General features: G+C 61.9%; 2 protein-coding genes across 3 annotated transcripts; one reads left to right on the forward strand and one right to left on the reverse strand.

Moving 5' to 3' along the window:
• Positions 1-137: 137 nt before the first annotated feature.
• On the forward strand, positions 138-9,442 carry NEU4 (neuraminidase 4). The gene is given in 9 exon segments (XM_049712198.1): positions 138-212; positions 1,299-1,396; positions 2,759-2,987; positions 3,063-3,151; positions 3,153-3,313; positions 4,297-4,431; positions 4,434-4,771; positions 4,773-4,908; positions 4,911-9,442. Coding segments are annotated over 9 exon segments (1,614 nt in total). The 3' UTR covers positions 5,264-9,442.
• A 3,117-nt stretch (positions 9,443-12,559) lies between these two features.
• On the reverse strand, positions 12,560-24,265 carry PDCD1 (programmed cell death 1). Of its 2 annotated transcripts, none has more exons than XM_033423429.2 (5): positions 24,023-24,265; positions 17,468-17,827; positions 16,950-17,111; positions 16,291-16,325; positions 12,560-15,955 (listed from the first exon to the last, which is right to left on the reverse strand). In XM_033423429.2, the coding sequence occupies exons 1-5, from the start codon at positions 24,096-24,098 to the stop codon at positions 15,725-15,727; spliced, it is 864 nt and encodes a 287-aa protein (XP_033279320.1). In that variant the 5' UTR covers positions 24,099-24,265; the 3' UTR covers positions 12,560-15,724. The 2 variants fall into 2 exon arrangements, with proteins under 2 accessions (XP_033279320.1, XP_004262561.1); XM_004262513.3 differs by having other exon boundaries at positions 12,560-15,958; positions 24,023-24,261.
• Between the last annotated feature and the right edge of the window lie 3,393 nt (positions 24,266-27,658).

Here is a 27,658-nt window from a genome sequence, read left to right on the forward strand (position 1 = left end):
ACCAGGCAGAAGTGTCTGAATTGAGTCCTTGCCCTGAACAGAGCACAGGACACCCGGGTTAGGCTGGAGACCCATCCTGAGGTGACACAGCCAAGTCTGCCCATCTTGTGTGCAAAGGGCTTGTGCCCTTCGTATGCATGCGTTTCATAGCCCCGCAGGCTGAGTGTGCCCAGCGCCAGCAGGCCCACGGGACAAACGTGCTGGCCCAGAGGGTGTGGGGCAGGTGACTTGGGCTGGCTCGTGCTCCAGGGAGGAGCCCAGACAGGACCGGCTGCAGGAGTTCGGGGCAGGCCCCTGCTGGGGCAGAATGACCCCCAGTAACTTGCCTGGGTCCAGGGCCAGGGGACCAGACTGTCTTGGAGGTCCCATCTCCTCTCCAGGACTCGGTTCCCCTTCTGTGTTGCATCACCTGGGGAGGGCCACGCTGGGGAGGGTAGATGGGCATAGAGACTTACGGGTGCTGACTCCCCTGAACGCTGGGTTACGGCCATCCTGGTCGAGCCAAAGCCCTGGAACATGCTGCGCTGGCCCAGCTGGGCAGGGCCAGCAGCCTGGGAGGCCTGCTCTCCCTCTTAGATTGAGGGCCCCCCCGAGGCTCTGGGGCTCTGCAGCAGGGCCTGGCCCGGGCGCAGGTGCTCTTAGTACCCGGCAGCCCGTCCCACTGTGCGCAGTGAGCAGACAGCCCAGCTAGCTGCATCCTCCTGCATCCTGCAGGCCTCCATCCCTGCTGCCCCGTCCCACAGTGGGGGCTGGACCTGAGCCCCCTTCTGCTTCTGGCACCAGCTGCTGGCGGTCCTGGGCCCTGCAGAGCAAACCAAATGCAGAGAGTGTCCCATTTGTGTCCATTCAGCCTGGAGGGACATGAGGCACCTGCACCTGCTTCCTGCTTGGGCACAATTGCTCTTTGGATGCAGAGCGGGGGTGGGGGCCCAGGGCTTCCAGGACACGGGAAGCTGCTCTCAGAGGCCCCAGAGGCATGGTGGGGTGGGCGGACCTGGCGTTGGGCAGGGGTCTGCTGGGCTCAGGGGGCAGCGTGGTGGGGCTAGTGCACTGCCCCAGGGAGCCTCCCAGGAGAAGGCGGTCCTGGGCAGAGGTGGCTGTGTCTGTCTGTTTGGGGGACCTCAGGCATGGAGGCGTATGTGTGCATTCATTCCTGTCACCCCACTCTCTCCATCCCGACTGTGTCCTTTGATGTGCGCCGGCCTCGCTGTACAGGGACTCCCCTCCCCCCAGCACCCTGTCTGGTTACCGCCGCGTCTGGCCCTCAGCTGCTCAGACACCTCCGGTTCCGGTCGCAGCCCCTGGACCCCACTGTGCTGCGGGGAGCAGACTCACTGCCATCCCTGGGTGGGGGCTTGGCCAGCCCACCTTTGTGCGAATCAGAACGGGACCCCCGGTAGGGGGTCGGCGGATTGCAGACTGTGTGTGCCCCCAATGCACCCACACCTGAGGCCCCGCCCTTTGAGCCTCCTTCAGGTGACCCCACCCCAGAAAGGCCGCCCAGGCCACGCTCCGTCACCCCTGCAGGAACCTGGGCCTGTGGGCGAGGGGGCTGGGCGACCAGCCAAGGTTTAGGGAGCCAGGCTTCGTGGGGCCTGGGCTGTGGCCTTCTTCATGGTGGCTGAACCCTGCGACGCTCCCTCCTGCTGGGGCGCTCCTGGTGCCTGGCTTGTGGTCTCCCCCCGCCCCTCCCCTCTTAGCTCTCAGCTCTGAGAAGCGCACCCAGCCTCCATGCCCTGTCCCCCAGCCTGGCTTCTCTCGTGTGTGTGCTCCCGCTTCTGGGGGGCTCCGTCGTGGAGGGTGCTCATCTTCCTCCCATCACTGTGTGGGAGCCGCTGCTTTTCAAGTTCAAACCCCTAACCCCTACTGCAGACTAAACCCCCCACCCCACACTTGGTTCCTTTCTGCTTGGAAGGGGCAGGGGCTGGACGGCAGGGCGGTGACCTCTCTGGCCTCCTTGGGGTCCCTCTTGTTGCCCCACTGGCTTGTACCGCCCCTAGCTCTCTTGGGGTACACGTGTGAGCTGTTTGGGGTACCCCATAGGTAGGGTGGCTCTGCTGGGCTTCCCCACGTCCCCCAGCCTTGCTTAGGAGCCCGGGGGGCAGGGCGGCGGGTCCCCCACCTCGCAAATGTCCCACTGGGCCTGGAGTTCAGGACCTTATCTGCAGGAGAGCTGCTGGGCCCCCCTTGGGTCAGCAGGCAACCCTCTAAACGTCTCCTGGCCACCCCCAGGACCCCAGGTCTGAGAGGGTGATGGCAGCGGAAGCCTGGCATCTGCGTGCAGCACATGTGAGCGTGTCTTCCTCTGTGTCTCCCATGTTTCCGTGTTTCGTGTCTTTCTGTGTCCTTTTCTGTGTGTCTGCACGGCTCCTGTGGTTGTGGGGCCCCTGCTTGGGGACACTGAACCCCTCCTTGTCCAGAGCCTTGGGGTCCCCTGGCAGCCTCCTGCCGGGCAGGCTCTGTGATGACCGCAAGTCCCCAGCACGTGGGTGCACAGGGTCGAGGGGCTCTGGCCAGGCTACCCCGCTCCTGTCACCAACCAGTTCCCTCTCCGTGGGCCATGCTGAGAGGCGCAAGGCGCAGATTCCAGACATTTGAGGTGCAATAGCCGTTGGGGAGGGACCACCCTAGACGGGGGTGAGGGGCCCTGGGACAGGGTGGTCTCCGGGTGGGCACAGGAAGGCGGGCTGGGCAGGGCAGGGGCACGGCGCCTGCACCCGCAGAAAACCCTTGCCCATCTGGAGGGACCCCGCTGACTCTGGGGTCCTGGGCCCGCGCCCGCAGAGCATGGGGCCCTGCGTGTCCCCGCGTGGACCGTGCTCTTCCAGGGCGAGAGGGCCGGCCTGACGTACCGCGTGCCCTCACTGCTGCCCGTGCCCCCCGGGCCCACCCTGCTGGCCTTCGCGGAGCAGCGGCTGAGCCCCGACGACGCCCACGCCCACCGCCTGATGCAGAGGACCGGCATGCTGGCTGGGGGCTCCGTGCGGGTGAGCCCGGGGTGGGCGGCGGGGGCCGCGCCGCGCGGAAGGGCTGGGGACTGAGGCTTGGCCCCCTCCCCGCAGTGTGGCACCACGGGCGTGCTGGGGACAGCGGTCCTGGACGAGCACCGCTCCAGGGACCCCTGCCCGGTGCACGTCGCGCGCACGGCCAGTCTTACTCTTCATCGCCGTGCGCGGCCGCACCCGCGAGGCCGCGCAGATCGCTGCGGGCGAGAACGCCGCGCACCTCTGCGGCGTGACCAGCCGGGACGCGGGGCGCAGCTGGGGTGGCGCGCGGGACCTCACGGCGGAGGCGGTGGGCGGCGCCGAGCAGGGTAGGTGGGCGCCCGCTCTGCAGGGCGCGGGGGTGGGGTGGGGGGAAGCGGGGTCCGAGCAGGGAGGGGGTCTCGCGGGGCGGGGAATGGGATTCTGCACCGCGGAGGGGTCTGCACCCTGGCAGCGGAGGGGGGCCTGGCTGGAGCTCCCGCCTCACTCCGCACCCAGCCTAAGCGCCACCGACGCCGTTTGGTGGGCCGCCCCCATCCTGTCCCCGGAAGACCTCAGTCCCGTGCCCAGGAGGCTCTGTCATCTTCCCGAACCTGTCTCTGTCTGAGCGCTGAGGTCCCTTCTGGCCCCAAACCCCCGGTGGGTCCCCTCTTTTACCCCTTCCTCTTCTTCCTTCTCACCCCTCCCCCGGCGCTCAGCCCAGGGTTGCAGCTGGGTAGGTCGGCTTGACACCAGAGCTTTCCCTCTGCTCTCGCTGCCCCTTCCCCAAGGGCCTGACCACCAACTGCCCTCGGGGCCACTCCGAGCCTGGCATGTGGAAGCTGACCCAGGAGTCACCTAGGCCCTGGCAGGTAGGAGCTAAACAGAGGGGTGGGGCAGGCTCTGAGACCCAGACAGGGCACAGTGGATCTAAAGAGCTATCTGCTGGTGTGGACCCCACCCCAGGGGACTCGAGCCCATTGCCAGGAGGGGCTGCCCAGACCCTCCCGCCCTCAGCTGCCCCTCTGCCTGGACAGCACGCACACTTGGGGGCTGGCCTTCCGCTCACCCGCTGAGATCCTGGCCCAGCGGCCTGCCTGGGCTCGCGGCTCCTGCTAATGACCCAGGAGGCTTGTACAGCCTGGGGGTGGCCGGAAGGAGTGGACGGTGGGGGCACAGTGAGCCGATGGCTGCCCCCTGAGCTGTCCCCTAACCCGGGTACTGGCCCCCGTCCTCCCCGTCCCCCAGGGTGGTGGTGCTGGCCCCCGTCTTCCCCGTCCCCCAGGGTGGTGGTGCTGCCATCGGGGGGACCAGCAGCCCCTCCTCCCTGCAGACTGGGCCACGTTTGCCGTCGGCTCCAGCCATGGCATCCGGCTGTGCTCGGGCCGCCTGCTGGTGCCGGCCTACATGTACCACGTGGACCGGCGAGAGTGCTTTGGTGAGATCTGCGGGACTGGCCCCCACTCCTTCTCCGCACCTGGCACCATGGGGGCCTCGTGCCCAACCTGCGCTCGGGCGAGGGCCAGTTGGCGGTGGGGGACAGGGGGCAGGCTGGTGGCATCCTCTACTGCAGTGCCTGGAGCCCTCTGGGCAGCCACATGCAGGTGCTCAGTGTAGACGAGGGCGCCTCCTTCCTGCCTGGGGAGCTGGTGCTCGCCCTGGCTGGGGCCGCCGGGGGCTGCCAGGGCAGCATTGTGGGCTTTCCGGCCCCGCCCTCCAGCAGGCCGGAGAATGAGGGGTGCACCATGGGTACCAGGAACACCCTCCACCCTCCACACCTCTGCCCTGGGCCCCAGGAACCCCCAGAGGAAGGAGGGTGCTGGAGATACCCGAGGGGGCGGGGGGCTGGGTGGGACGGAGGGATGTGGGGATGGCTCCGGTGAGCCCGGCCCAGGGCCTGGGCTTGGGGGGAACAGGGGGACCTGGACCCCCGAGCTCCCGGTCCCGCCTCGGCCTTGTCTCAGAGCCCCACATGGCTGCTGTATTCCCACCTGGTGGGGCGCAGGGCACAGCTGCACATGGGCATCTGCCTGAGCCGGTCGCCCCTGGACCCCCACAGCTGCCCGGAGCCCTGGGCGATCCACGAGGGCCCCAGTGGCTACTCTGACCTGGCGTCCATCAGGCCCACCCCCGAGAGAGCCCTGACCTTCGCCTGTCTGTACGCGAGTGGGACCGGGGTCTCCTATGAGGAGATCTCCTTCTGCATGTTCTCCCTGCAGGAGGTCCTGGGGAACGTTGGGGCGGGCACTGGGCATCCCAGCCTTGGGGACAAGCCTCTGGGGCGCTGCTGGCCCTTCTGATGGGCCTCTGGCCAGGCCTGGCCCCGGGTGCCCAGGAGGAGCGGGGAGGGGAGCAGGGGTGGAGGATGCTGGGAGGTGGCGGGGTGGGGGCGTCTGTGACCCCAGGCCTGTACGGGGCTCCATCCTGGAGAGGCGCCTTTGCTCCTTGGCTTCTCCAAGGAGGTTCGTGAGGGTGAGTGTTTGTGTGGGACCTCATTGAATTTCACAGAAGCTCAGTTGTAACAGTCTCCAAGCAGGGCTGGTCTTTAGGAAGGAGGTGTACAGCCGGAAGGGAAGGTGGCCTGGATGGTCCAGGGTGGACGGGCGGCTGGCCCTGCATGGCCCACCCTGCCCCCTCCCAAGGCCGACAGCAGGGGCTGGGGCGTGTGGCGGTGGGAGCGTGGCACCGGGATCCTTTGCTTAGCCCGCGGTGCTTGGTCGCCTGTACCATTTTCCTCTTTCCTCTTGCTCTGCTGGCTTTTTTCTGGCTTATGAACAAGAAATAAAGGGATCCTGCGTGTCTGTCCAGGGCTGTCTCTCCTCAGTTCTTTCCACGTCGAAGCCTGGGGAGGGTCCCCAGTGCTCTAGCCACATCACTGTGGGGTCTGCCCCCCTTAGCTAGACTCTCCAGTGCTGGGGGCTGCCAGCCATGGGGCAGGGGGACAGGCAAAGCCTTCTCTGCGCAGCAGCCCCAGATGTGCCTGGTCTGCACTGCCGGCCGGCGGGGCCGGTGGGGAGCGCGGTGGCTGCCCCTCCCTGGATGGGTCACCTCCCAGGACCGGCCCTCTGTGCCCTCGTGGAAGCACCTTCTTATTTCCTCTTCTTTGTAACATCTTCTTTCTGGTTATAAAAATAAAATGTGTTCATTGTAGAAAATTTGGGAAATGTATAAAACTATAAAGAAAAAAGTGACCCACACATATCCTTCTGCCCACCACAAATATGATGATCTTTTTGGCATTTCTTTCTGATTCCTTGAAGAAATTCTTTTTAAAAACATATGACTTCATTTTAGCACGTTATCACCCTCCCCAGCAGCTCTGTTGACGGCCCCGGTGCTCCATGATGAGGACCCTGCAGGGCGACCTTCTGGGGCTGGTCAGTCTCCCCAGGTGCTGGTCATGCGGGATGAGCATCTCTGGGGTGTCCCTGGATGGCCCCAGTTTCTATCACCTCCTTAGCCTGGATTCCGGAACAGCATGACATCTTACACGGTCTTCCCCAAGGGTGGGGACGTGCAGGAAGGCTCTGAGCAGTGGAGGCCCAAGGGTCCCCAGGGAACTCAGAACAGCCAGTCCCCTGGGAGCTGGGAGACCACCCCCCCCCCTTATTGCTCTCCTTCACTGTCAGCCGTCCCTGCAGGGGTGGCCACCTTTCAGGGGTCACCACTGGGCTCCAGGCACCCCCCCCCCCACCTCCAGGCCGCCTCAGTCCCCCGTAAGGACAGCCCTTCTACCTGGGGCTTTTGGGCAGTGGCTTGAGTCCGCTCTTCTGTTTTCAGGTTTAAGCCACAGAAACCAGCAAAGACGGGCAGGTGGGGCTTTCCAGAGGCCCAGAGGTCACAGGTGTGTACGGCAGTGTCCTGTGCTCACTTCCAGACTGGATGATTATTGTGCCCTGAATTCCACCTGGAACCTCAGATTGTGACCTGTTTGGAAGTAGGGTCTTTGCAGATGTAATTAAGGTTAGGATTGAGAGGAGACCATCCTGGGTTAGGCTGGGTTCTAAGTCAGGCAGGAGTGAGTGTCCTTATAAGAGAAAAGGGCCGTCAGGGAGAAGTCATGTGAAGATGGAATCCGGGACTGGAGGGACGTGCCCACAGGCCCACGGACACCTGGAGCCCCCAGAAGGGAAGAGGCAGGAGGACCCTCCCTGGATCCTGGGGAGGAAGCGCGGCCCTGGGACTCCTTGACGTGGGGCTTCTGGCTCCAGAACTGGGAGGGGACAGACACCTGTTACTCAGGCTGCCCTGTTTGTGGAACTTCGGGAAAGCGCTGCTGGCCCACCCGGGGGAGGGCCAGCGCCAGCCAGGGCAGGTCCCGGCTGTCCGTGTGTGGGGACTGTGACAGCGGCTGGAGTCCTGGCAGGCACGGCAGGCAGGCGCCAGCCTCTCACTCCTGCACCTGCACCCTGGGCAGGCTCCTCCCACCACGGGGCTCCCAGCGGGCCGGGCGAGTCCCCGCCATCGAGCAGCCCACGCAGGCCAGCCGTGGAGTGAGGTCTCCGAAGCGGGCAGAGCCGGCCTTCGGTGACTGGGTCCATCCCAGAACTGTGGCTTCCGCGGGGCCCCATCCTGGTTCCTCGTGGTCTAGGCCGCGGCTGAGGGCTCTGGGTTAGGGCTTCCCCAGGTGTGACCCACCCCCAGGCAGGGAGGGAGGCTGCGGGGAGAGTCCCTGGGCTCAGGGCAGCTCGGGCCCCCTCCTAAAACCGTCCTCACCCACCCCCGAGGCCTGTCGCCACCTGCACCTGCTCTGGCTGGTCCCCGAGGGCGCAGGGCACCTGGTGCTTGCTGCTGTGGGGGCAGCTGAGCTAGGGAAGGCCCTCCCCGCTCTCTGGGGCTGGAACCAGCTGCTGGCCTGCAGGGGTCAACCTTGCTGGGGCCTGTGGCCCTGGCTTCCCTGGTCCTGGGTGACTGTACCTCGAGCAGTGCCCCACTGTCCAGCCTCCGGGGCCACTGGTCCTCAGGTGCGGCCCAGCCTGACCCACAGGAGCCGCTCCTCTGCCCCCTCCTCCCACTGCCCCACAGGCTGATCTGACCCCCCAGGCCCTCTGGGATGGCCCTGGGCTCTCCCAGCCTCCTCCTTCCTTCCTCGGGTCCAACGTGATGGACCAGCCCCTGGGCATTTCCCCAGCCTCTGCCGTGCGCCTGTGGTGCTTTCCCCAGGCCGGGTCGGGCCTTGCTGGGGGTTCTAACAATAATAATTATTACTATTATTGCACTGCAAACAGTCTAGTGCAGACTGCCCGTTGCGTTGTATCCTCTCCAATGCTGTTCCTTTTGTTTCCTTTCCTTGTTTTACTGGACTGGCAGGACCTCCAAGGAAATGTGAAACAGACGTGATGTCTGGTAGACAGAATACAGGCTCCCGAAAGTGTCGGCGTCCTAACCCCCGGAACCTGTGAGTGTGTGATCTTCGTGAGAAAGGGACCTCGCAGCCGTGATTAAGTTAAGGGTCTTGTGATGGTGGATCGTCCTGGGTTATCTGGGTGGGCTGGCACTTAGAAGAGGGACAGAGGGTCAGAGGGGAGAGCCGGTGTTACGATGCTGGGCTTGAGGATGGGTGAGGGGCCTGGAACCAAGGGATGCAGTGACCCCTGGAATCTGGAAAAAGCAGCGAGCGGATTCTCCCCCGGGGCCTCCAAAAGGAACCGGCCCCGTGGACACCGTGACTTTAGCACAGTGAGACCCGTTTCAGAGCTGAAGGGGGATGAGTTTGTGCTGCTGTCAGCAAGTTAGTTCCAGTGGCCACGGGAGACGCCAACAGGCGACACTGGCTGCCTAATCCCGTTCCAGGGTTTCTGGGACCCGCGTTCCTGAACGCTACCGTTCTCACTGGATGCTTCTTACTCTCTTCCGTGTGTTTTTCATCATTTTCTGTCTCTGTGCTTCACTCTTAGACTTTTCTTCCAGCTCACTAATTCTGTCTTTGCTGTGACTGATTGGCTGCAGTCATCGCCTCCCTCCTCTGTCTCTGTCTGTCTCTGTCTGTCTTTATGTCTCTCTGTCTGTCTAGCTTTCCCTCCCTCCCTCCCTCCCCCCATGTCTCTCTGTCTCTGTCTCTGTTTTTCTGTCTGTCTATCTGGCTTTTCCTCCCTCCCTCCCTCCCCCATGTCTCTCTGTCTCTGTCTCTCTGGGTCTCCCTCCCTCCCTCCTCCGCGCTGTCTCTCTCCTCCGTCCCTCTCTCTGCTTCAGTACTGTGCTCCGTTTCTGTGTGTGCGCAGAGGGGAAAGGACAAAATACTTAACAGAAGGTCTCCTGTGTGTCACATGCTTTGTGCACTCCATTCCCTTTAATAAGTCAAAGCCCCTGTGAAGCAGGTATTATGTCCATTTCCCAGATGTGGAAGTTGAGGCTCAGCGGCCTGTGCTGATCCCACAGTTCGGGGTAGAGACCAACTTGCAGTCCATTTGGTGGCTCCCGCATTGAGTCTTTTGAATGTTTTCCGCTGTGTGTCATTAAAACAATTTCAGTGGCCACAAGTGCTTGTTTTAATTAGTCAACCCAGAGTCTCGGCCCACCCCATTCTGCCCCTAAATGTGACAGCAGCCTGCTCCCCTTCCACGGTTCATACAAGAGGAAATAAATGGGAACATACATGGACGTGTTTCCCTTTGCACCAGGATGAAATAGTCGCATGACTGTGGTCCTGCAGCTGACCGCCCGAGTGCAGCAGTGCTTGGCCGGGCCGCATGCCCTGCGGGCGAGGCTCGTCGCTGTGGTCTGGTGTGGCTCACGGCCACTTCCCTCACCCCAATGCCCCCAGCTGCCAACCTCCATCCTGGGGTCCATTTCCTGCGGAGTCCAGACAACAACACAGATGTCTTTCAAGACTCACATCCTAGCTCATGCTTTCTTAGTAACTGCACGATGTGTTCTAGAGCATCGATGTACATGGACCAGCCAACATTTCCTTGCTGGGGACATTCAGATGGCTTCTATTATTATTATTATTATTGCACTGCAACCAAAGCTGCAGTGCACATCTTTTAACATCTGTCTTTACAAACCAAGACCGATTTCTGCGGGATGGATTCTCAACTGTGGGGTGACTGAGCAAGACTCTCTGCAGTGTTTTATTCTAGTCGATAACAGCAGACTATTTTCTTAAAAGGAGCAGTAATTCACAAGCTATCCATACAAGTGAGAAGGCTGTTTTCTTGCACGCTGTTTGCCTTTTTCATTTTTCCAGTTTGATGGGTGCACGGCGGCCCGTCCTGCCCTCCCCAGGTGACCGTGAGCTTGTGCTTGCATCTGTCCTGGTGTGGACCCACAGGGGAGGGGCGTGGGGGGGCTGGTGGCCGGGGTCCTTCCCGGGCAGTGTCTGTAACAGGGAAGAAGGGAGAGGTTCTGTGCGCTCAGAGCGGCACCGAGAATAAAACCGTGATGAACGTGGGGTGGGGCGGGGCCGTGGTCTTCTTTAGTCTGCAAACCCTGTGCCGTCTCTCAAGAGTGTTTGGAAGGTGGGAAGGAGGGAAGCTGCCCACAGAGCTATTTTTAGATGAGATTAACATTTAAATCTGCGACTTTGAGTAAAGCACGTTATCCTTTATAACGTGGGGGCCTCCCCCAACCAGTTGAAGGCCTTATGAGAAAAGGCTGAGCTTCCCTGAGGAAGAGGGGATTCTGCCCTTGACAGCTCAGATTCCAGCCGCAGCATCAGCTCGCCTGGCTCTCCAGCCTCTCTGACTTGCCACAGCTGTGGCAATGACCATTCTCTACCCCAGCCCCATTTTCATCTTCCTAAACTGACACTGTCCCCACTGAACACTAACTTCCCAGCCCCTCGTCCCCAGCTGTTGGCACCCTCCATTCTACTTTCCGTATGATTTGACTACCTAAGGACCTCATACAAGGGAATCATAGGTGTCCATCGCCTTGTGTCTGGCTTATTTCACTGCCCATCATGTCCTTAAGGTTCATGACTCAGAATTTCCTTCCTTTCTGAGGCTGAATAATATTCTGTCATATGGACGGACCACATTCTGTTTATCCTTCATCAGTTGATGGACGCGGGTTGCTTCCATCTTGTGGCTACTGTGAATAATGCTGCTATGAATGTGTATGGACAGAATTTTTTAAATTAATTAATGTTTTAAATGGCTGAATAATAGCATTTGATAGTATATTTTCGGAATTCAGACCGAGATAAAAACAAAAAACAATCATGGATTTTGCCGCCGTGGGTCGGTGGGTCGGTGGGACGCTGGTACACGCGTGCCTGAGGCCCCGCCCCCCGCCCTCAGGCCCCGCCCTCAGGCCATGCCCTTGGGCCAGCCCCATTTTGCCCAAAGGACCAACAGGAGCTGAATCTAGAGGCGCTACGACCCCCACTGGGACCCCTGGCTGGGAGAAGTCAAAACGGCTGGGGGGCTCTTAGATATGGCTCTGTGCCCACTGGGCAGGCCACCGGGGGCCGGCGCCCCTCGGGGCGGATGTGAGGCTGGGCGCCATCTGCCTGGACGTGTGGGTGCCTTGGCCCGGAGCCTCTTCCCGTCCGAGGGCCCAGCAGCCGAGCGCCTTGTGATGCTCAGATAACGGGGCCCGAGAAGCAGGGCTATGGGGAGGTGACACATCTTTCCCCTAAAGTGGCTCTCAGAGGCGGCCCTGACCTGCGGCAAGCCCATGGCACCCCAAACCGCGGGAGGCAAGGGCTGTGGGGAGCCCCCGCCACCCCTGCCCACCCAAGTCGTGGGCTCAGGAGCCAGGAACACAGGCCACCCCCCAGCGGATGGGGCAGCCCGACCGGGTCGAGGTACAGGACCCCCGGGAAGGGTCCCCTGCACCGCCTTGGTCACTCACAGGGGGGTCCCCACATTCTGAAGTCTCCAAACACTCAGGAACCTCACTCAGACCATAGGGACATCCGTCCACATCAGACCACCAACCCACAAGGGCTGAGAGCCCAGGCGCCGCACAGCAGGCCCGCTTCCCTGTTCCCAAGGCTGGGCTCACTTTGAGACCTGAGCTCTGCTGCCAGGAGGCCTTGGCCTTGGCCTTGGCCACAGCGCCCCCCTCCCTTCCCGCAGGCCTTGTGGGACCTCGGACTCCTATGGTGAGGTGTCTGGCCACCCCCACTTCCCCGCACAGCAGCCAGGGACCGGGAGGGCACAGGTGGCCCGAGGGGGTGTTCTGCTGGGCAGAGGGGCTGCCAGGTGGGGCTCGGCTAGGGAGCACCTGGAACCTGGTGGGCTGCCGGGGTCTCAGGCTGGGAGCAGGGAGCCCTGAGACCCGCCCTCCCCCTCTCCCCCTTCCCCGACGCTGTGGCTCCGTGACATGCACAGACGCTGATGCAGAGACTGACCCGCTGGAACGGGTGTGGGCGGGGGGTGGGCGCGATGCCCCACCAGGCCGGTGACACACGCGGCTGGGGCAGAGCAGGGGAACGGAAAAAGTGAGAGGCGACAGGCGGCAGGTGGCAGGGGCCGCCTTACGGGAAGGCGGATGCAAAGTGCTGAGTGTCGCTCTCGGTCTCACTTCTTATCTGAGCGCGGCTGCCAGGGCGGCCGGCACTGCCAGCACACCCGAGGCCACTTCCTTCCCTCCCTGATCTTTCATCTTAAAAAAATTTTTCCAGTATCAGTATGAGCTCGTGGTCTTTTAAACTTGCTCAGAGTGTGAATCAATTAGATTTTTCATGTTAATTTTGGCAGTTTTGATGCTCAGATTGCCCACTTGTCTCTTGACCGGACCCCAACCTGGTTCCGTGCTCCGGGGCCGAGTGTCTCCATCCCTCCTGCACACACCTGAGGGCTGGCGGCCGCCCAGGAGCCAGTTCACCCAGAGTCCGGGCGGGGCCCCTTCTCCTGCCACCCCGGGGCCTCCCTACCTTCAGCCATCAGGTCCAGCACAGTGAACCCCACGTGCTTCCCGTTTCTGCTGGTACCCCCGGGAGGTGTTGCACAGGTGGGGCTCAGGAGTGAAGGGCAAATGCTCCACTAAGTGCTAAGCAGCGGCTTCCCAGCATCCTCGCCCAGGGTGTAGTCAAGCTTTCCGAGTTGGCTGGTGAAGAGGTGTGGCTGTGATCTGCAGTTTCCTTATTTTGAGTGAAAATAAGCATCCTTTCCCTGTTTAAGGGATATGTGTGCACATAACATGTGGGAGGCATGTGCGTGAACAGTCCGTCATTTCTCTGGCTCGCTTTTCCATTGCAACTCTGACCTTGCTGTCTCCCCGACTTTAGACCTTTCTATAATTGGAGCGTTACCCTTCTGCGTGATATTGCAAATTCCTTCCCCAGTCTGCTCGTGATGATGTTTTTGATGTGCTACAGGGTTTTCCCCAATTTACACAGCTGAATTTCCCCATCTTCTCTTCCATGGCACCTAGGGTGAGCCGGCATCCCTGTGAAGGTCTGGTAGGTTTTTCTCCTGTGTCTCATAGGGTTGGGATTGATGCAAGCACAGGGTAGGAGGGATGTATCTACCTTACTATACTATACTTTCCAAATAGCTGTGCTGTCCCAGCACCACCTAGGAAGTCTATGGTTCCCCACTCATTGGCTCTCTTCCTGCCTTTTCATGTGCTAACGCCACTGTTTTAATGATCATCAGTATTAGATCTGATAAAGCTGCTCTTCTTTCACTTTCCTTTCCTGGTTTCCTTGGCTGTTACTTGCCTGTTTATTTTTCCAGATGAACTTTACGGTTGCAGAAATGTGGGTTTTCACAGGGATCGTATTAAATTTGTAGAATTAGGAAGAACTGACGTCTCGATGGCGTCGCGGCATCCTCCCCAGATCACCAGGCCACGCCGGTACTCTACTCTCCTGCTGGTTCGTGCTTTTCTCACTGAATCTACGCCTTGAACACAATCTTTTCTGTTGCTGTCATAGGCGGAATATTCGCTATCACTTTTTCTTCTAAGTGGTTACCGTTGGATGTACGGAAGCCATTTATTTCGGGATGTTAATCTTACAGCTGCTCCTGGACTAGATTTTCCTGTTGCCATAGCAGTTTCCCCACAGAACCTCCTGGGTTTTCCAGGCACAAAAGCCCGCGTCGTCTGCAAAATTCACCAGCAGTGTTCCCTCCAGTGTCCCAGACCCGGTGACTCTCCCTCTGCCTGGGTCAGTCTCCAGGATGGCAGGCACAGGGTGTGAGCTCGAGGGCTGAGGAGCTGGTGGGGGCTGCTGTGCTCCCTGCACCTGCGGGTTTGGACGAGGCTCACTGCGGGGGGGGAGGGGGCAAGGTTGGGGGTGTCTGTCACGGTAGTCAGGGACAAGAGCCGATGACCTGTGTGGTGGCAGTGCATCCCCTCCCTGGGGGACTGAACCATCATCCAGTTTGTAGAGGGGAAGGGACTGGGTTTCCCCACAGATGCCAGCCCCCCCAGCAGCCTGGCACCTGCTCACTCATAGCCTGCGGCAGCCCACTCGCTCGCCTGCCCACTCCATCCCCCCGCCGGCCTGGTGTGGGGACACGTGGGGCTGGGGCAGGACATTCAGGCACAGCTGCTCAGTTGGGGACGTCCTGTGCCAGGTTCGGGGGCAGGGGGTTACGGGACCCAGGGACGTGGAGCCTGAAGAGGGCTTCTGGGGGGCGGTGCCCGGTGGCCCCCTGAAGACGGAGGGGTTTCAGGCTGTGGGCGTGAGTGTGGTGGGGACGGAGAGGAGGGGCCTTGAAGGGCCAGTGTGTTTCTGGGATAGTGAGGGCCAGGCCGGGCAGGCTGGCGCATCCTACTTCTTCAGGCCGGTGTCCAATGAGTGAGCAGGAAAACTCGGCGCCATTTTTTTTTTTTTTTTTTTTGCGGTACGTGGGCCTCTCGCTGTTGTGGCCTCTCCCGCCGCGGAGCACAGGCTCCGGACGCGCAGGCTCGGCGGCCATGGCTCACGGGCCCAGCCGCTCCGCGGCATGTGGTATCTTCCCGGACTGGGGGCACGAACCTGTGTCCCCTGCATTGGCAGGCGGACTCTCAACCACTGCGCCACCAGGGAATCCCTCGGCGCCTTTCTTAGAGCTTTCATCACTCTTTAATTACAGTGTAACAGAGCAAGGAAGTGTGCGTGAACCCCTAGAAGGGACACGTGCCTCAGAGTCCCCCACACCCAGCTGCCCCGGACGTTGTGTGCAGGCCACAGGGAGTGGCGGCTCCGTCGGAGGGGTCCCTGCCGAGGGGGCCCCGCACCTGCCCCAGTGCCCTGGAGGGGGCCCGGCGGAGGCCCCTTTAAGTAGCACTGTGAATGGGCGCCAAGGAGAAGTGGGGATACACGGGGGACACCAGGGCCCCCAGGATGGCCTCGGCGGCGTGACTCCAGCTCCGCCAGCTCCCTTCATTGCCTGTTTCCTGGGCTGCATGACGGGCCTGGGCACACGTGAGGGTGGAGGGGCCCCACCGCCGCCAGGAGCTCTCTTCCAGGCCTGGGGGAACACGAGGCCCCAGGGGAGCCCTGACCTTGTGCATTTCCCCGTGCGCCCCACGAGGGATCCGTGCTGGACCTACCAGGCCGCTCCAAGGCGGAGTCTCCAACCAGGACCCGCGGGCCCCTATGTCCAGGCACCAGGCCCTCCTGGGAGGCAGCTGGCGTGTGTAGGAGGGAGGCTCTGGCCAGCTCAGCCTGAGACTGGGTCTGGAGTCCGGGGTGAGGCTCCTTCCCCCGCCCACGGAGCCGGGCAGGGCTGGCAGGTGCTGGCAGGGGTGGGCGTGGTCACCCTTGGACAGGCTCACCTCCTGGGCTGCCCTACCACTCTGTGCTCTTCCAGGGAAGGTGCCCCCCTGGCTCTTGGCGGAGGGTCTGAAGGACTCGGGCCAGCCGAGGAAGCCGGTCAGAGGGGCCAGGAGCAGTGTCCGTCCTCAGTCCTCAGAGGCCGGGGCCCCTGCGGGCTGTCTGCGGAAGCCCTGCGGCTTGGGGAGCCCGGCCTGCCCGGGAAAACGATGGTGGCGTACTCGGTCTGCTCCGGGACACAGGGGGCCGGGGGCTCCGGGGTCTTCTCTCGCCACTGGAAGTCCAGCTCCCCGTAGTCCACGGTGCACGCAGGCCCGGTGGAGGAGCCCTCCTTCTTGGGGAGAGAAGAAAGGACGGGTCGTCGGTCTCCGAGGGGCGCGCGCGCACACACACACGCACACATACACACACACACACACACACACACACACACACACACACACACACACACACACTCTCTCTCTCTCTCTCTCTCTCTCTCTCTCTCTCTCTCTCTCAAACGCGCGCGCACAGCAGGGCAGGGCTGGCCACCCAACCTCGGACACGCAGCGGTGGCGCGCGAGGGGCGTGGCTGCTCTGAGGCCGCCCCCCCCACCCCGGCAGTCGCCCCGCCCCCCCCGGGAGGTGCGGCCGAGGCAACGGCACCGCCAAGGGAAGGACGCTCACCGGAGGCTGGTCTTCGCTCCTGCGCGCGCAGCCCTCTGCAGAGAAGCACACGAGTCAGGGAGCCCCGAGGCCCTGCTGTCGTGGCGGGGGTCTCAGGGGTCCCTGGGAAGGGACCTGGGTTGTCTGGTCCCCAGGGCCCGCCTGGCTTCCAGGCCTCACGTGCGGCCCAGCCCAGTGCGCAGCGCCTGCTCGGCTGGCGCAGCACACACAGCGGGCGCATCATCAGTGATCCCCGCACGTTCTCAAAAATATTTAAAGGCGGAAAGAGCGATTCCCTGGAGAGATGACCTCCCACAGGGGCTTTGCTCTCAGCTGGGCTGCACCCCTACCCCACTCAAGGGGTGGGGTGTCCTCAGCGGTCTCCAGGCCTGCGGTGGCTGTGGCTTTCACCTTGGGCGCCCAGCGGTTAGAAGAGCTTTCAGTGTCCTGCAGCCTAAGGTGCAGCCTGAGGTGACTCAGCCTTGCGGGGGGGCTGCCCTCCCCACTCCCCTCCCTCACACCCCTCCTGAGAGCAGGCACAGGGGTTGTGAGGGGACCACAGACCCTGGGAAGCCCAGTCTGGCCCCTCCCTGTGGGGGGACATGGAGGGGGTAGGAGCAGGGGAGGGGTGAAGGGAGGGAGACTGTGGGCTGCGCCTGTGGGGACTGGCGCGGCCTTACCCCGAGTGGCCCAGAGGAAGACGGCTGCCAGGACCCAGGTCAGCAGCACCAGCAGCAGAGCTCCCAGCAGGACGCTTGTGACACGGGCGACCAGGCCCTGTAACTGGCCTTCGGTCCTGGGTGGGGGGCTGGGGCGCTCTGTGGGCAGCTCCAGGACTCCCTCTGCAGGGGCAACAGGACAGGAGTCAGAGCCGGGGACCCAGGGCCCTGCCCTCTGCGAGTCCTAGACCTGCGCTGACCAGTCTCGCCCCGGCCTGCACCCCGGCACAGCTTCCGAGCACGAGCTCATCCTGAGAGGCGCCTGCCACCGGCCTCTTCCTCGAGGACAAGTGGGTCTGGGGGTGCTTCCAGGCATGCAGAGCCAGGGCCGTGGGTCGCCGTGGTCCTGGGTGTGGGACAGAGCCCTGGAATGGAGCCTGGCAACCCCTGCCCACGATGCCCCATGGCTGAGGCTGCTCCTGCTGGCTGCCCAGACCCCGCCCTGCTCACCCATGCCCTCGGGTCTCCGACGCCCTCACCTGTCACCGTGAGCTCCGCAGGCCGGCTCTCGTTGATCTGCGTCTTGGGGGGCAGGTAGATGGCCCCACAGAAGTAGACGCCGCTGTCATTGCGCTGGGCGGCCATGATGCTCATGTGGAAGTGTCGCCCGCCGGGCAGCGGCGTGACGTGGAAGCGCCGGTCCCGGCCAGGCTGGCTGCGGTCCTCGGGGAAGGCGGCCAGCTTGTCCGTCTGGTTGCTGGGGCTCATGCGGTACCAGTTGAGGACGAAGTGCTCGGGCTTGCTGGAGAAGCTGCAGGTGAAGGTGGCGTTCGCCCCCTCGGGCACAGTGAGCCGGGCCGGGGAGAAGGTGAGGGGGCTCCAGGGCCTGCTGGGGGCATCTGAGGGGTGGAGAGAGGAGCAGTGGGCAGGTGTGCGGAAGGGGTATGGAGCCCGCCCACCAGACCCTCCCCGCCCACTCTCCCACGGCCTGTCGATGGGAAGGTTGTGCAGTGCTTCTGGGGACGGGTGCTCGCCTCTCACGGGCCGCTCCGGGGTGGGACTTTGTCCTTTGACTCTACTGAGACCTGGGGCCAGGCTGCGATCTGGCTCTGACCTCCAGGCCCTCGCTTTTCCCCCTCTGCAGTGGTGGTTTAAGGGCCTTCACCCTCTCCCTCCTTGAGTCCCAGTTGCCAGTCCCCACAGGCCTGACCCCCACGCTCCCTGCGCTGGGGGAGGGGGAGGGTAACTGGGAGGCCGGGCTGGGCTGGTGGGGGCGTCCCACGGAGAACCCAGCCCCGGCAGGCTCCAGCTCAGAACCAGCTCAGAGCTGGGAGCGCCCCCTCCACTCCCCCCGTGGGCACTGCTGACTGAGCGTGCCACGACTGCGGACTGGTGCCCAGAGGCCAGCGCGGACGAGCCTGGGCTCTGTCTGCAGGCCCCACCTGGGGATGCCCCGCCACGTGCAGGGGCCCGCCTCGCCGACACACACACGCAGCTCACGTTGGCACGCACACGCACGGGTGTGCACGCCCTCACACCCAGCTCGCTGGCTGGGGGGTTGGGGGTGGGGCAGCCCCTCCCAGGAGATGCCCAGCCGCACCCCACACAGAGTCCAGGCTGACGTGATGGCCCAGGTCGCAGGGAGGGGCCCCCGTTGGGACCCACATGTGGCCAAACCCACACCCGGTGCTTTAGCCCCTGCGGACGGCTCATGCTGGGAGCTTGCGCAGTGGCCCCTGATTTGCACACCGTGGCAGGCCTGAGGCTGCCCCCCAAGACCCAGCCCCCCTCAGCCCCCTGCCCGCTCCTCCAGGGAGGGGGACACCCCCAGCCCCTGTGGAGGGGCAGCTCTGTGCAGGGCTGGCGGTCGTCTTCGCATCTCTGTGGAGGCCCGTCCCACTGGCAAGGAGGGGCGGGGGCAGCGGGGAGGCCGGGGCGGCCTGAGGGCGGCCAGGCCTCCCCTCTCAGCCAGGCCCACTGCCCCGCGGGGCCCGCATCTGCTCCCCTGCCACCGCCCTGCCGCCGCTTCGGTACCTGCTGGACACAGATTTGGTCAAAGTCGCGCGGGGGTGATGGTGCACCGGATCCGAGAGTCCTGCTCTGCACAAGGCCCTTGGGCGCCCCCACCTCCGGGCTCCCACCCGCAGCGAGCCCGCATCTGGGTCCGGAGACCCAGGGCGCCTCACAGGTACCCCAGGAGCCGCTGTTCTGGGTGGTGCCCCCCAGACTGTGCTCCCAGCCGTCCTGTGTCCACGCCACCCCCCCTTTCCCACCTGCCAAGGCCTCGAGTGAGCCCCCTGGGGAGCCTCCCTTCCTGCACAGGCCCCTCCATCAGGGCCCCCGTGAGCGCCTGTGGGGACCTTTGCTGACGAGCCCTGCATGGATGGGGGCCCCGCTCGTCTTCAGTGCAGGCCCTCACCACCACCCCCATTCGCCAGCCTGAACTGGTGGCCATTTGAGTCTCTTGTCTACCTGCTTGCTCTCTGTGGGGCTCTCACAGAATCTGGACCTGAGTAGCTGGGACCCTGGGCTACGTAGGTCCCTGGCCTGGTTCTCTGCATGGCTTCCCTGCTGCCCCTCAGACCCCTACCCCAGCACAGCCCTACCTGGATGCCTGTCCCCCCCCGCCCCCCCTGGACCCTCACAGTGTGGGCAGAGGCAGGGGCTGGATGCAGCTGCTGGGGGGCCGGCCTGGGACACAGGTCAAGGGCAGTGTCCGTGGGGTAGTGTGGGAGGGGACAGCCCATCACCCGGGGCCGCTCGGGACCCAACACTGACCAGGAAGCACCCGCCTCCCCAAAGGCACAGGGTGCCTGGCTGTCAGGGGCTCCCGGCGGCCCGGCCAGCGTGCAGGGCCACAGGGGGGACCCTCACGGGGCGCTCAGAGGCCCCCCAGATGGAGAAAGATGGTTCCCTGGAACGAGAGCCCAGAAGCATCACGGGAAGCAGAGCAGAGGGAGTGTGGGGCCGGAGACCTCAGGGCTGAGATGGCGCTGGGAACAGGCGGGAGAGCCAGATGGGGCCTGGGCTCCTGTGTGACCCCCACCCCTCTACATCAGCCTTGGCCTGGGATGCTAACAGAGCTTCTTCCCGAGTCCTGGGGTCCCCTTTATCCCTGCAGGATGAATGTCTGTGCATCTTTTCTTATGTTGTTTGAGTAATTGAAAATTTAAATGTTGTCTATTTATGTAATAATGGAATGTCAGTGAGGGGTCTCCAGGCTTGTTTTTCTGTTTGGGGAGTGGGTTGAGGAGAGAGCCGCTGAGCCTCAGCAGGGTCAGGAGGGAGAGACCCTGGGGGGTGCCTGGGTGTGGGGCACACTGTGAGCACCAAGGTGGCACCGGCCCGGCTCCCGTGGAGGGAGGCCTGGCACGGGCTCAGGGCGGCCTTAGAGACCACATTTCACAGCTACCATCTAACACCTGATTTAGGCAACACCCACCAGTGGGTGCTGAAAGCATTGCCCAGCGGACTGCTGGGTCCCTACCTCAGGTCTCTGATTCATCCCGAAGGGAGAAGAGCACCTCTCCCCCCACCACCGTGCTTTGCAGTGGACCCAGAGGGAGCGACCCCGTACGACGGGTCTCCGATGGGTGCCCCAAGAAGGACCATCATGTCTGTGACCTCCCAGGTGGCAGGTGCTTGCACGCCTGGCCTGGCTCCTTCAGGAATGCCAGCAGCGGCAACAAAAGCAGAAACAGACAGGTGGGGCTACGTCAAGCTAAAAAGCTTCTGCACAGCAAAGGACACCATCAAAAAATGAAAAGGCAGCATAGTGAATGGGAGAAAATACTTGCAAATCAGATATCTGATAAGGGGTTGATATCCAAAGTATATAAAAAACTCTTACAACTTAATAGCAAAAAAACAAACAATCTGATTAAAAAGTGGGCAGAGGACCTGAAGAGACATTTTTCCAAAGAAGACATGCTGATGGCCAACAGACACATGAAAAGAGAGATGCTCAACATCACTGATCATCAGGGAAATGCAAGTAAAAACCACAATGAGGTATCACCTCACGCCCGTCGGAATGGCCTCGTCAAGAAGTCTAGAGATAAAAAAAAAAAAAAAAAAAAAAAAAAGAAGTCTAGAGATAACAAGTGGTGAAGAAGACATGGAGAAAAGGGAATGGAAACTGGCACAGATGCTGTTGGAACAGTACGGAGGTTCCTTAAAAACTAAACACAGAACTACCATGTGATCCAGCAATTTCACTTCTTAGTATTGTCTGAAGAAAATGAAAACATTAATTTAAAAGATATATACACCCCAATGTTCACTGCAGCACTATTTACAATTGCCGAGATACAGAAGCGACCTCAGTGCCCATCGACAGAGGAATGGATAAAGAAGATGTGGTATATATACAATGGGATACTACTCAGCCATAAAAGAGAATGAAATCTTGCCACTTGAGACAGCTTGGATGGACCTAGAGAATATTTATCTTTCTCTGCCTGAAGTAAGTCAGGCAGAGAAAGACAAATGCTGTATGATTTCACTTATATGTGGAATCTAAAAAAAACCCAAAAAAACAAAACGAGACAAAAACTGAGCTCATGGATATAGAGAACAGATCGGCAGTTTCCAGAGGTAGGGGCTGGGGAAATGGGTGAAGGTGGTCAAAAGGTACAAACTTCCAGGCATAAAATAAATAAGTCCTTGGGGTGTGATGTGCGGCATGGTGACTAGAGTTAATAATTCTGTGTTGCGTATTTGAAAGTAGCTAGGAAAGTGGATCTTGATGGTTCTTTTCACAAGAAAAAAATCTGGTAACTGTATATGGTGATGATATTAGCTGGGCCTACTGAGGTGATCATTTTGGAATATATACAAATACAAATACACTGTATGCCTGAAACTAATATAATGCTATGCCGATTACACCTCAAAAACTCCTAATTCTAAGGATTTCCATATCTAAAATAAAATTGAGATTCGATTAAAAACAAACAAACAAACAAAAATGCCTGCTGTAGGTCAGAGGAGGCTGAGGACAGTGGCGTCCGGCTGAAGCTGAGGGTCTGGACTCGGCTCCGTCAGGGAAAGAGCCCAGCCAGACGGCAGGCTCGGGACGCAAGGGCATCTGATCTGTGGGACTGCGTCAGCCACCATCCCGGGCGTTAGGAGAGTCTGTGACTAACGCTCAGGTGACCAGCAGTGCACGGATGGAGAGGGCTGTGGGCTGCGCCGGCCCCCAAATACCCGCGTTCAGCAGCACCCTGGAATGTGACCTTATTGGGAACAGGGTCTTTGCTGATGTGATCCGTTGAGATGAGGTGTGGGGTTGGCGGCCCCTAACCCGACACGACCGTGTCCTTACTGGGGAAAAGGGGATGCGTGGACAGCTCCACACACGGGAGGACGCCGTGTGACACAGAGCAGAGCTGGGGTGACGTGTCCACAGGCCGAGGGACACCAAGCATCGTCACCACCGCCTGCAGCTGGGAGAGGCCTGGAACCACGTCTTACTCGCAGCCTGGGGAGGAAGGGACCCCGTGACACCGAGGTCCGACTTTCAGCCTCCAGAACCGCCGGCCCATAAGCTTCTGTGGTTCCAGCCGCTCGCCTGGTGTGGGAGTTTGCTACGGCAGCCCCAGCAAACTAACACAGAAAGCCAATGTGCCAGGGTTACCAAATTGAAGACTCTGGGTGAGGGTGTTCACTGCTGTGTTTCGGTAACTTTTCTGTATCTTTCAAATATTTTTCAAGTTTGTACGTTGAAAAAAATAACACATATCTGACTTAAAAAAATGTGTCATAGGCTGGGCCAGACAGTTCTTATAAGATCGAATTCTCATGACGCTATAAAGCAGGCATTATTATCAGCAAACTGCAGGTGGGAAAACTGCAGCTCAGAGAGGTTAAGGGACCTGCCTGAGGGCACAAAGCTCACCAGTGTCGGCTTCAGCTGGAACTCAAGGCCGGCCCCTTTCACGTTTTGATTTTCCCCTGCTTTGGGAAGGGGCCCTGGTGGGGAGTGGGTGGCGAGGGCAAGTCACAGCGCCTCCCGAACCCCCGGGCCTTGGTTCCTCCTCCCGGGATGACACGCACCCTGTCTCCACCCACACCCCGTCTCCACCGCATGCCGTGCCTGGGCTCCGCAAGCCTCCGCACAGGGCACCTTTTGGCCACAGGCTCTTGGACCACTGACTGCAGCCGTGAGTTTCCTCCGTCCATCCTGAGAGCGAGGCCAGGTGTGGGGAAAAAGCAGGGCGACCTGGGCGCTGAGCAGGTGCTGAGCAGGCCCGGCTAGGCAGAGACAACTGAGGGCCTCTGGGCACAGAATCCAAGACTGGCTGCCAGTGGGGGTCAGGCAGCCTCACCTCGGCTTGGCCCTTCTAGGGCCCTTGACCCCTGAGCCCAGCGAGGTCTAGAGGACAGGCCCTAGGTCTGGCTGGGGAACCCTTCCCATCAGGGCAGCACCGGGCGCAGTGGCTGAGGGCAGGGCAGCCAGGAGGGGCCTCTCCCTGAGCACCGCTTTGGCCATGGGCCTGCAGGGCCTGCCTAGGGGACAGCCCGTACTGAGGGGCTTGGGGCCGGGACCCTCTCCAGAACCTGCTGTGGACGCTCCCGGATGTGCCCGGGCACTGTGCTCCAGGGCAGCTCGTCCAGAGGCCCAGGTGGGGCTCATCCCAGGCCCACGATGGGATGGGTCTTTACTGGAACTGTTGCACTTTTGACATAATTGGAGAAACATCTCCAGGCCACCCAGCCTGTGCCCTCATGGAACCAGTCAGTCCCTTCCCCCCAGGAAAACACAAGTGGGGCCGAGGTCTGGGGCTCTGGCCGCCCAGCCCTTTCATCCTACGGAGAGGGCCATGAGCTTGCCCGTCCCTCGGGACTCCCAGGAAGAGGTGGGATACTCCTGCCTGCTCACAAGCAAGGAAGGGACTCACCACCAGGTGAGGGGAGTGGGTTAGGAGCCAGAGCCCAGAGAGGGCCCTTCACCTGCCCAAAGCCACACAGCGCCCTGCCAGGGGCCGTGCTGGGCCTCAGGGGCTTGGTTCCCCCCACACCCCCGCCAGAGACTGAGAACCGGAGGTCTTTGCCCAGCCTGACCCCCCGCCACCCAGCCCCGACCCACATACCTAGGAGCCATCCTGGCTGCCAGCCCAGCTGCAGCACGGCCCAGACGAGTGGCCACAGTGCCCGCGGGGTCCCCATGCCCGGAGCGCCAGCCCGCCCGGCATGCTGTCTCCTCCACTGCTTGCAGAAGTGCAGGAGGAAAGGAACGTGTCCGGGTCAGGTCGCAGGGCCACGCCCCAAGCCCCTGCCCCCCCTTCCTCCTCCTGCCCTTGGGCAGGGAGCTGGTGGGAGGGAGAGAGATGCTCTGCACAGAGACGAGGTGAGAGAGAGGGAGAGAGAAACAGAGAGACGAGGCAGGTGGAGGGGGAGGTGGGTTTGGCCCCCTTCCTCCCACTGCGGGGGAGGGGCGTCTCCATCCCGGGCATTCTTGTCTCTGTATTTGTTGTTGACTCTTCCGGAGCCTGTGGGTCCGCTGGGAGGGGGTGCAGGGTCTTCTCTGCTCCCCTTCCCCAGCCGTCCCTCTGCCCTCTCTGGTCTTAGGTCCCTGGAGCCACAGTGTTTGAAGCACCACAGGCACCACCAGGCCTCTACTGCCCGCCCCCGCCACCCGGCGGGCTGTGGGCAGTGGTCACACTGCTGCCCCCAGTGGGCAGTGAGGGTCTGGGGCCTTTCCTCCAGGCCCACCTAAGACCCTTTCCCTTTTGTCCTACCCAGGGTCCTGGGCCCCTCCCTGCCCCCATGGTGGCCCTGCTAGCCCTGTGCTGAGGGGCGTCGGGGCTGGGGGCGGCCGCGTTTCCAGATCTTTCCACTATCAGCAGCTTCCTGAGCCCCTCCAGTGCCGGGGCTTGACAGGTAATGCAGACCTCACCTTCCAGGACTGACTTGCCTCAGGCTGGGGGAGGTCCTGGGGTCCGTGACCCGCCTCCCCCCCCCCCCCCGCCCCCGCACAGCCGGAACATTTGTGAAGTGATTGCATTATTCACCGCATTTCGCTCTAAGCGTTTTGTTCTAATGAATGGAAAACAGGAAAAATGAAACTGCTGATATTAGTGGCGCAATGTGTAGGTCTCGTCGGCTAAGATGACAGAGACTGAAACCGCCCGACAGCTGCTGTTCAGCTCCGGCTCTGAGACACTCAGGGTTCGCTGTGAAGGGAAAACATTAAAGAAAGCTGAAACGGTGGGAAAAGAGCATCAAAGACGATGTCTCGGGCGCACCGCTGGCGGAGGAGGCTTCAGCGGCAAACAGAGGGCCACTCCCCAAGCCTCAGCTGCTGAGGCCCCAGCACGGCGAGGCCTGGAGCGTGGGAGGGGTCCCTGCCGACCAGGTGCGCTCCGAGAGCGTCGAGCGTCGGGGGGCAAGCTGGCCAGATGGCTCAGGTGGCTGGTATGGGAGAGAGTGGCCGCAGCTGACCCCTGTGACACCCCATGCCGACAGGCATCTCCTGGCAAACCCTCCCCCCTGGCCTCCCCTCGGGGGGCTGCAGCCCTGGGGGGGGGGCTCCTGTCAGCCCAGGGCCTCCAGGCACCCAGCACTCTGCTCGCTGCTGACCCTGTCCCCGTGAGGCATGTGGCACTCACACTGGGGCCCTGAGGCTCTGTTCTGGGGGACTCAGCTCTTCTCTGAGGACCAGGGCTGGACGAGGCTGGGCTGGAGGGTGGGGGTGTGCTCTGAGCTGGGAGGTGTTGTCCGACCCTGGGGGGGGTCTCCTCACTACCCCTCACCTCAGTTCCATCTGCGAGAGCTCAGACTGTGTCCACAAAGGGCGATGCAGGCCCTTCCTCACCCGCCCACCTCTCTCCCTCACCCTCTGTCCCTCCCCCTTCTCCCCCTTCCTTTCCTCTCCCCGCTTCCCTTCCTCTCTCCCTTTCCCTTCCTCTCCCCCCTTGCCTTCCTCTCCCCCCCATTCCCTTCCTCTCCCCCCCATTCCCTTCCTCTCCCCCCCATTCTCTTCCTCTCCCCCCTTCCCTTCCTCTCCCCCCTTCCCTTCCTCTCCCCCTTCCCTTCCTCTCCCCCCCATTCCCTTCCTCTCCCCCCATTCTCTTCCTCTCCCCCCTTCCCTTCCTCTCCCCCTTCCCTTCCTCTCCTCCCCATTCCCTTCCTCTCCCCCCATTCTCTTCCTCTCCCCCCTTCCCTTCTTCTCCCCCCTTCCCTTCCTCTACCCCCATTCCTTTCCTCTCCCCCTTCCCTTCCTCTCCCCCCATTCTCTTCCTCTCCCCCCTTCCCTTCCTCTCCCCTCTTCCCTTCCTCTCCCCCCTTCCCTTCCTCTCCCCCTTCCCTTCCTCTCCTCCCCATTCCTTTCCTCTCCCCCTTCCCTTCCTCTCCCCCCATTCTCTTCCTCTCCCCCCTTCCCTTCCCCTCCCCTCTTCCCTTCCTCTCCCCTTCCCTTCCCCTCCCCTCTTCCCTTCCTCTCCCCCCTTCCCTTCCTCTCCCCCCTTCCCTTCCTCTCCCCCCTTCCCTTCCTCTCCCCCCCATTCCTTTCCTCTCCCCCTTCCCTTCCTCTACCCCCATTCTCTTCCTCTCCCCCTTCCCTTCCTCTCCCCCTTCCCTTCCTCTCCCCCTTCCCTTCCTCTCCCCCCCATTCTCTTCCTCTCCCCCCTTCCCTTCCTCTCCTCCCCATTCCCTTCCTCTCCCCCCATTCTCTTCCTCTCCCCCCTTCCCTTCTTCTCCCCCCTTCCCTTCCTCTCCCCCCATTCCCTTCCTCTCCCCCTTTCCCTTCCTCTCCTCCCCATTCCCTTCCTCTCCCCCCATTCTCTTCCTCTCCCCCCTTCCCTTCCTCTCCCCCTTCCCTTCCTCTCCCCCTTCCCTTCCTCTCCCCCCCATTCTCTTCCTCTCCCCCCTTCCCTTCCTCTCCTCCCCATTCCCTTCCTCTCCCCCCATTCCCTTCCTCTCCCCCTCTTCCCTTCCTCTTCCCCCTTCCCTTCCTCTCCCCAATTCCCTTCCTCTCCCCCTTCCCTTCCTCTCCCCCCATTCCCTTCCTCTCCCCCTCTTCCCTTCCTCTTCCCCCTTCCCTTCCTCTCCCCCCTTCCCTTCCTCTCCCCCCTTCCCTTCCTCTCCCCTCTTCTCTTCCTCTCCCCTCTTCTCTTCCTCTCACCCCCATTCCCTTCCTCTCTCCCCATTCCCTTCCTCCCCCCATTCCCTTCCTCTCCCCCTCTTCCCTTCCTCTCCCCCCTTCCCTTCCTCTCCCCACTTCCCTTCCTCTCCCCCCTTCCTTTCCTCTCCCCCCTTCTCTTCCTCTCCCCCCTTCTCTTCCTCTCCCCCCATTCCCTTCCTCTCCCCCCTTCCCTTCCTCTCCCCCCATTCCCTTCCTCTCCCCCTCTTCCCTTCCTCTCCCCCCTTCCCTTCCTCTCCCCTCTTCTCTTCCTCTCCCCTCTTCTCTTCCTCTCACCCCCATTCCCTTCCTCTCTCCCCATTCCCTTCCTCCCCCCTTCCCTTCCTCTCCCCCTCTTCCCTTCCTCTCCCCCTTCCCTTCCTCTCCCCACTTCCCTTCCTCTCCCCCCTTCCTTTCCTCTCCCCCCTTCTCTTCCTCTCCCCCCATTCCCTTCCTCTCCCCCCTTCCCTTCCTCTCCCCCTTCCCTTCCTCTCCCCACTTCCCTTCCTCTCCCCCTTCCCTTCCTCTCCCCTCTTCTCTTCCTCTCACCCCCATTCCCTTCCTCTCTCCCCATTCCCTTCCTCCCCCTTCCCTTCCTCTCCCCACT

The sequence above is a fragment of the Orcinus orca genome, chromosome 7 (assembly GCF_937001465.1).
Source record: "Orcinus orca chromosome 7, mOrcOrc1.1, whole genome shotgun sequence".
In the NCBI taxonomy this organism is placed as follows: Eukaryota; Metazoa; Chordata; class Mammalia; order Artiodactyla; family Delphinidae; genus Orcinus; species Orcinus orca.

Excerpts from the sequence above, each read along its gene's own strand:
- PDCD1 (XM_004262513.3), bottom strand. The coding sequence starts at position 24,098 with ATGGGGACCCCGCGGGCACTGTGGCCACTCGTCTGGGCCGTGCTGCAG. Across the intron at positions 17,828-24,022 it reads GCAGCCAGGATGGCTCCTAG|ATGCCCCCAGCAGGCCCTGG; the intron begins GTATGTGGGTCG and ends TCCACCCCTCAG. Across the intron at positions 17,112-17,467 it reads TGCGGAGCTCACGGTGACAG|AGGGAGTCCTGGAGCTGCCC; the intron begins GTGAGGGCGTCG and ends TTGCCCCTGCAG.